Raw genomic sequence first — 9,076 nt, 5'->3', positions numbered from 1 at the left:
TTTTTCTGAGGTCAGATTCGGATTCAGCGCAGCAAAAACCTTCGGGTATAGTAGGTCTGGTCTCTGGTTCTGAGAATTGTTGGCCTGTGTTATTTATTTAAATCAGGCGTTTAATATCGAATCTTATATGGAACTTTCATTATTTTGATTAAAAATTATTTATTCACCTATTGGGAATGGTTAAACTGCTATATGCCACATGGTGACAAAAAATCGAACTAGAAAGACTAGGCACGATTTTAAAGATGCATTTTAATTCGTGCATAAAAGTGGTTTAACCATTTTTTTTTTGGAGTTTAAAGTATTTATTGAATAATAAAAATAAGTCTTTATAGGAAACAAAGTATTTTAGATGAAATTTATATATTACACAGTGAAAACCCACATTTTTTGACAGAAATATTTTAAAAAGAATTATTGTTCTCTTTATTGTGATTTTCAAAAGATTATAAACTTAAATGAACTTATTTTGAAGCAAAAATGAAATCAAAGTCAATTTTCATTAATTTTTCAATTAAATAGTTACTATTGAAGAATCTGACCTAAAAGTTAGATTAAAATTCGTATTTAAATTCCAGTCGTCTATTATTCGTATTCTTGTTATAATATGGATAAAATTTGTCGCTACATATATTAATTAAAGTTTATTTAAGCTAACAATGCATTGAAACTCCATGAAATAATTGAATTTAAAAAAAAAAACCTGTTTCCCAAAAATCTAAATCTAAAACTGTTTCTCATGAATATTTGTTTTTAATATTCAATAATTATTTTATATTTAACAAAACAATCATAAAAACACTTTTATGCAAGAATTAAAATACATGTATAAAATTGTGCCTACTCTTTTTAACTCCATTTTTCGGCACCATGTGGCGAAATGGTAGACTACCATTCCCAATAAAATGGCAGCTTTTAACACTTTCAGGTCTCACAACCTCTATGGCATAAAATATAGGGACCAAAGTGTAATTTTTTCGCGCTCAAAGGGCAACAAACTGAGAATAAATTGATAAGACTTCTTCAAAACAATTCAAGTTAAATTCAAAAGAACTGAAATAAATTGGAAAAATGTTTTAAAATCAAACAAATCCGCACAACTAGAATGTATTTAGAGACATTTAAGGTGAACGAGAAGAATTCGATGAAATTCATAAAAATTCAAGGTGAATTAAAAAAAAAAATCAAAATGATTGAAAACAATTTAAAATTTTTTAAATGCATTAAATTCAGTATTAATTAAACAAAAACTTTTAAAAATTCAACATGTCCATAGAATTAAATAAAATTGAATAAATTTATAAGAATTTAAGTAATTTAAAAAAAATGCAAAAGAATTCCATAAAATGATTTCAAATCTCTACAAATCTTTGAAACCCTACTAATTTATAATCAAAAAATTATTCAAATAAATTGCAAATAATTTAAAAAATAAAATAATTACATTAATTTCAGTTAGATTTGAGTGAATTTAAAGGGATTCAATATAAATTAATACGAATTCAGGCCAAATTCCAAATGAAATGCAAGAAATATTTGAAAATCTCTCCAAAACCTAAAAAAACCCTACTAATTTTTAACCGAAAAAGTGACTAACAACTACAAAACAATTTAAAAGAATTCAAATGAATTGGAAATCATTTTAAAAAATCTTTTAAAATTATTAAAACCCTTTAAATTGTTTAAATCTCTTAAAAATGCCTTGGATTCTTTTAAAATACCCTAAAATATTTCAGTCTTTGAAGTCCCTTCAAATTATTGAAATAAATAAAAAAATTCTAGAATTTTTTTTTAACTGTCCTAAAACATTTCAAATCCTTTAAAATATTTTGAAACCCGGTAGCAGTTTTTTAGAGCGCTTGAAAACGACAGGAAATTGAAAAAAACTCAAATATTCTAAATCCTTTGATCATTTTATCAACTGAATTAAAAAAATTAAAAAGAATTGGAAATAATTTAGGATAAATTAATAATTAATTAACTAATAACTTCTTGTAAATAGATTTTTTGAAATCCACTAAAATATTATAAAATCCCATGAAATTCTATGATGATATTTTCTGAAATCCTAGAAAATGTATTAAAGTACCTTGCGACCTTCAAAATCTGTTAAATTCATTGAAGTCCTTGGAAATCTGATAAAATAATGTGAAATCTTTTAAAATGTCTTAAAACATTATGGTATATCAAGTTTGAATCGGTCGTTTAAACCTGCATTTTAAAATTCTTTACATTGATTATTATATTCACACAAATTAAATTAACTAAAAAGTTAAAATGCTGTAAACATTTAAAAACTGTTGTACTGATTTAAAACGTGATTTTGAAGCCAAAAATTGAACAAAACAGATTGCAAATATAATTGGAAATAATTATTAGTTTCTGTTTGTTTCTCTTTCAAATTGAATTTGATATTGCTTTTTTTTTTATAGAATTTTTATTTGAAGCTCGAGAAAAGGTTTAAAGATCTACCTTTGATACCATAGGCAAGGTATTTTCCAGACATGTGAACGGCTAAAAGGTGACCGGTGTAATAACGATGTTCCCATGAAAAATCGACAATGTTCTTTAGTTTAACTTTCGAACTTCCATGATTGTGGCCACCTTGGGAAGGGATCACGGTGACGTCGATGCTAAATATTTCGGTGGAATGTTGGTCCTCCTGTCCATTGAAATCCCTGAAGACAAATAAACAAAAAATTAATTCTCAAGTTTGACCAATAGAATTGCTACAAAATTTTACCTTCAAAATTCCGGGAATTTCACAAGTTTTGAGACCAAATTTATTTTATTAATGACTACATTCATTTGAAATGAATTTCAGATTTAGATTTAAAAAATTGTAATCTAATTTGAAACCAAAATAACTTAATTCACGGTGGCCAAAAACTTTATTTGCAAATTTCCTTGATTTTTTCCTAACAAAATTTTTATTTGCCCTGATCATGAATATTCAAAGTCCAGAATTTTAATACTGTAACATTTTCAACATACAATATTTTTTATACGCGATGAAACGATTTCAAATAAAAATTTTTTAATTTATTTATTTAAAACAAAGAAGAAAACTTTTCTATCCTAAAAGATCAGTTTTAATTCCAAAAAGACGATTATTTCACAAAACAGTAGAATTTCTGACAAAAAATATAACTTCTTAGCAAAATAGTTCAATTTATAACCAAATTGTTGAATTTTCTACAAAAATAGTTGAATTGTAAACCTAAAAAAATGAATTCTTAGTGAAAAAAAAAATTCTTAAACTACGAAAAATAATTTTCTATAAAAAAGAAGAACTAAATTTCAATAAAAAATTCCAATTTTCAACGAATGAAATGAATTGTGAACTAAACCGATGAATATGCAACCAAAGAAATTAATTTGTAACAAAATAGTTGAATTTTCGCAAAAAAAAAAAAGATAAATTTTCAACCAAAATAACGAGCCTTCTACAAAACAGTTGAATTTTAAGCCCGAAAATATTAATTTTCTACCAAAAAGACTAACATTCAAGAAAATAATTGAATTTTCAAGAAAATATATGAATTTTCAACCCAAATTATTATCTTAAAAAAGATGGATTTTTAAAAAAGTAGTTTAACTTTCAACCTAGAAGTTGAATTTTACAACCAAAAAGACGAATTTTCAACAAATAAAGATTTTTCAGTCAAAAAAAAAAATTTTCATGTAAAATTTTAGGAAAAATTTGTGTCGATTTAAAAGAGATTGAGGATTGTTTGACGCTTGGAATTTTTTAAAAAATATTTTATAAATTTTCAAAAATGTTTTAAGGTTTCAAAATATTTTTAATCACTTCAAAACTTTTTAAATTCCTAAATATCTTTTAAACCGACTATGATTATTTCTAAAATTGTATTAAAATCATCCGGGTTAGTTTATTATCATTCTGGACTTTTTTTCAACGTAGAAAATTTTCTCTTAAATTTACTCTTAAAATGAATTTGTCAAAATAAAGAATAACTTTAAATTTTCAAAGAAATATTACAAAAATTTATTTGTTATCATGAAGCCTTTCGAAATCTTTAAAAAACTTAAAAATTTTATTACTGAAAAAACTTCAAGATTCAAAAGTTTCCTAAAATCTCCTTGATTTTTTTTGACAATTTAGGTAATCTTTGGAAATTTTTTGTAATCTTTTTAAATATTAAAAAAAAAAATTCGTAAAATAAAAAGTAATACAAAATTTGCCCAGAAATTAAAAATTTTTTTGTTATTCTCTTGAAACCTTTCAAAATTATTTTAAAACTTTAAATTTTTTCTTAGAAATCTTCAAAAATCTACATTATTTTAAATTGGTTAGAATCTTTATAAGTTTAAAACTATCCTTAAACTTCTTCCGAAAATTTAGGAAATCATTTGAAACGTTTTAAAAGTTTTATAAATGTTGTCTTAAAATCTATTTTTCTAAACAAAGAATCGATAAAAATTATTCCTTGAATTTCCTCGAAATTTTACATCAAACTCTCCTAAAAAATCTACATTTTGTCAAAACTGTTTTGAAACCTTTTCAAATTTTAAATTATTCTTGAATCTTTTTAAAACTTCAAAAACTTTGACATAGTGTTTTTCAAACATTTTTTCAAATGCTACAAAAATTTAAAAACATTTCTTAAAATCTTTCAGATTCTTTTTCAAATTATTTTGTAATCTTCAAAGCTTAAATTTAATCTTAGAAAAGCAATCCTAAATCATTAACACATTTAGTGTACCCGCACCCATAGTTTAATTTTTTTCATTTATTTCAAAGTTTGAAAAATATTATATTGTTGTCACGAAATTTTTGAAAAAAAAATTTCAGTTAGAATTTTCTCTTTTATCAATAATGTTTAGAAGCATTCAGAAATAAATTTGATCATAAAATAAAATTACTTAAGAAAAGAAATGTTGCCTCTTTTGTTAAAAAATCACTTACAATTAATTTAAATGTTCTCTTTCATAAATAAATTTTTATAATATAAATACCTCATTTGAAAATCTCGATTTACAAAATTCGAGAAAATGCAAAAGAACAAACTGAAAATAGCCGCTTGAAGTCACGTTCACGCAGTATGCAACCAATCAGCTAGTCATTAATAATGAGTACGAGGATTTCGATAATTTCGTTACGATTTTTTTTTTTTTAATTAAGAGAAAGGATTTTACGCAGATTTCCCGGGTCGGTAGACACCTTGAAATATTACAAAGTATGGAGAGCAAAATTGAAAATTTTATTTCTCACATCAGATTTTGAAGAATCTAAATATGAGGTTTAAAAATAATTCTGTATGTTAAAATAAATGTGCAGGCAGCAATTTTTCGGTCAATGTTTAGAGTCAAACGCACGAAGAATATTATTCCCGGCACTTATACGTATAGTAACGTAGCGGATGTTTACAAACTCGAACGGATCGTTTTACATCTGATAAGAATTTAAAATCTGGTCATTTTATTCACAAAATATTTATATTTTATCTCGAATATTTTTTAACAAATGTAAAAAGTCTAACATTTCTTTCAAAACGGTAACTTTAAACTTAGGGAAACCCTGAAGAAATAATAATAAAAATAATAAATTTGGACGTAAAACTAAGTTTTTAGCTTCTTCATGCGTAAAAATCAAAAGAGTTGCAAATAATCTGTGACGTGGCATATAATAACAAAATTGGCTAAATAAACAGTGCGAATACTTTTGAACTCACGACCACAGGTCTAATTTAATAAAGTTTCTACTTAAATGAATAATTCGATTAAAAGTTAAGAAAAAAATGTAATAATAAAATTAAGTAAGCGAATAAAAGCTCTATACTGTTAAACGAAAAAAATACTAATGTCGGATCAATATTATTGATAAAACATCAATTTAGGGGGGTTACATCCGCTAACTCATTTGATCAATTTAATCAGATTTTTAATCAAATATTTAAAAAAATGCAATTTGAATACAACTGAAGTTATTTTTTCAACTTCCTTTATCGTTTACTTCTAAAATATAATGTATGTGTGGTCGATATGGGTGTATAAAAGCATGCAAAAGATTTCTGACGAAATCTAACCTAAAAATTGTGATCTTTTAACTCGAAACTCCTTGTCAAACCCAAGATAAAATAATTATGTATTTCATAAAAAGTAGAAACCAGGAGTCAAGTGTTGAAAAATACATAAGGATAACTATGAATTATAGGTCGAATTTCCGGTTTAAAAGCGAAAAATGGCAAAACTGTAAATTTTGATTGTACACTTACACAGTCTGTGGATAATGAGGATACTGCTGTCGAAGATTGTCGTCGGGTTTAATCATCTTGCCGGAAGATTCGGTCACTGGAACTGCACAATTTGAATTACATTTATATTTTAAACGGAAAATAAAACGAAGGTCGAAGCTTTTCTAACCCCAACCGGTGGCACGCCTAGCGGCGAATTTTCACTTTTGTACTCGCCTACACTCACCTCTTTATGCATAAATAAACTTTAAACTGTGATATTTAAAGATTTCTAGAAGCACATCGTCTATTTACACATTTTAGCCCTATTAGATTTAAAATGGAAAACTGCGAACGTAAGTTCGCTTGTCAGAAAAATTGGAAAAATGGACCGGGTCACCGGAAATAAATCGCTGTTATCACAAATGAGACACTGGAAGTAGGTGGCAGCACTGTTTATTTTTGAAAATTTGATTTCGAGAGAATCAGACTTACGCAAATATTGACTTAATCGTTGTGTTTGTTAAATTATAAATAATAAATGGTAAATATTTGCGTCAATCTGATTCTCTCTGATTTAAATTTTCAAAGAGAGTGCAGAGTTCTCTCATGTACTTCTCGTGTTTCGTTTTGTGATAACCGCGGTTTATTTCCGGTGATTCTTTCCCATTCTCTTATTTTTTATTTGAAAGTTCATCGTATTTTTTAGAAATTTAATCTTTTTATCGTTTTAAATAGAACTATCTGATTGAAATAATTATCTGTTTCGGTTGAAAATTAAACTTTTGTTTGAAAATTCACATTTTCGGGATGAAATTTCAATTGTTTTGTAGGAAATTCACCTTTGTAATTGATTGTTCATTATTTTCGTTAAAATCATTTGTTATTTGAATATTGATGTATTGTATTGAAAATTCATCTTTTTAGTTTGAAAATCCAAGTTCTTGTTTAAAAGTTAAAATAATTTCTTAAAAATTCATTTATTTAGTTCAAAAATCATTTTTTAAAATGAAAATTTAACTATTCAGAGATGGTAACCTTACCGACAGTAGATCAACCCTTCAAACCATGAAGGCAGAAAATCTACACAATATCGATCAAGTTAAGAATTTTCAATAACAGAAAATGCTTAACGTCTTAATCAGACTAGATGGAAAATAATATTTGCAAATTAAAATTATTTCCTGAAAAACAGATCCTACTCCATCTTCACTCCATTGGGAATCGAACCACAAAACTTCTAATTTCCGGTCAGATGCTTTTCCAAATAATGTGCTTTTCCCTCTAATAGCTTAATTGGAAAAGCACCTGACCGGAAATCAGAAGTTTTGTGGTTCGATTCCCAATGGAGTGAATATGAAGTAGGATCTGTTTTTCAGGAAATAATTTTAATTTGAAACTCATTCTTTTATTTTAAATCTAATTATTCCATTTTTTAATATAAATTGATATTTTTATTTAAAAAATTAAAATATATGGTAGAAAATTAATCTCCTTGGTCGAAAATGATTTTTTTTTAGTTAAAAATTCAATTATTTGTTTGAAAATTTAACTGTTTAAAAAGGAATTTGTCTCTTTGGCTTGAAAATTCAACGTTTTTCATGTTTTGTACATGATCTTCGAATATACTAAATAAAAAATTTAACTGAGAAACAATTTGTACAAAAGAAAATAACTAACAGTGGCGGACTAAGGGAGGGGCGGAGGTGGCGGTCCACCCTCCTCTGGCAACATTTTTTCTCGATGTCTGGGCGAAACCTTATTCTCTTACAGGTCGAAAATCAACGTACAGTGATGTTTAAAAAAAAGCATATACTAGAACTTATGGGTCACTCTATGAATAATTACTTGAAACCTATTGGGTTCAAATTTTAGAAAATTTGTTTATTTGGTCTATAATTATATCTTATATTTCTAGATTCGATTCGTGTATTTTAAGAATAATAAATTATTTTTATTAAGCCAGAAAAAATGGTTGAAAACATGTGGCCTTGCAAAAAATGGCGATAGCGGGTCATTTTTTAAATAAATTAAACACTAAAGGTACATGTTTAAAATTAAGTAGAAGGCAACAGTGCGATCAAGGATGATTGAAATTTATTATGTATAATGATATTTTAGAGTTACAGTTGAAATAGGAGAGGAAAAATGTATTTGAATGAACTGTTAAAATGTGTCATTATCGCAAACTTTGATCATTTATTATAAGCCAAATACGCTACCGAAAATTGTAAAACTTCTTTAGAAATAAGGATTGTTACCAACCTTTTGCAGAGTGTTCAGTAAAACTTCTCATCAAAACTTATTCTTCAAGATATTCGCCCTCAAACACCTGAAAATGAGCAAAAACACCACGTTTTTAAACAAATATTTATCTGCTCGATTAAATTATTTAAACTTATATATGTTGCTCACGAAAACTTCGCGGATGTACTCTATGTGGTTTTCTTTTAAATATAATTTAAAATTTTGTCTCGACAGATCTTTTTCGACGGACTTAACGAAAGTGGACATATGAAACTGAAGGAAGCAGACAACGTATCGATTACTTGATTTCTTTAAATTTGGAATTCAACACAAATTCCGTAATTATAATTTGTTGAATAAAAAAAATTCCCTGACTTTTTCAGACTTTTCCCTACTTCCTCTGGCTTGTAGCAATCATGGGATTATTTAAAAACTGATTAAAAAGAGCGATTTCTTGTGCTTACTTGAGAAACGGAATTTATGTTGAATTAAAAAATGTTTTGAATCAAGTAATCGATACATTGTCCACTTCCTTCAGTTTGATTTGCCTACTTTGGTTAAGTCTGTCGAAAACGGTCTGTCGAGACAAAATTTTAAATGATGTTCAAAAGAAAACCATACAGAGTGCATCC

At 26.5% G+C, this 9,076-nt stretch overlaps 1 protein-coding gene across 2 annotated transcripts in view; it reads right to left on the bottom strand.

The window, feature by feature from the left end:
- The window catches only part of LOC117174355 (enhancer of mRNA-decapping protein 4), a 32,201-nt gene extending 25,617 nt beyond the window's left edge, over positions 1-6,584 (bottom strand). For both annotated transcript variants that reach the window (XM_033363410.1, XM_033363411.1), the window contains exons 1-3: positions 6,445-6,584; positions 6,240-6,321; positions 2,473-2,678 (exon numbers count right to left, since the gene is read on the bottom strand). In XM_033363410.1, coding sequence (XP_033219301.1) covers positions 2,473-2,678; positions 6,240-6,295 — 262 coding nt within the window. In that variant the 5' untranslated portion in view covers positions 6,296-6,321; positions 6,445-6,584. The remainder of the gene's footprint in view (positions 1-2,472; positions 2,679-6,239; positions 6,322-6,444) is intronic.
- Between the last annotated feature and the right edge of the window lie 2,492 nt (positions 6,585-9,076).

Source organism: Belonocnema kinseyi, chromosome 6 (genome assembly GCF_010883055.1).
Source record: "Belonocnema kinseyi isolate 2016_QV_RU_SX_M_011 chromosome 6, B_treatae_v1, whole genome shotgun sequence".
NCBI lineage: Eukaryota > Metazoa > Arthropoda > Insecta > Hymenoptera > Cynipidae > Belonocnema > Belonocnema kinseyi.
The sequence above is the reverse complement of the archived record's forward strand: the minus strand, read 5'-3'. Positions and strand labels throughout refer to the sequence as shown.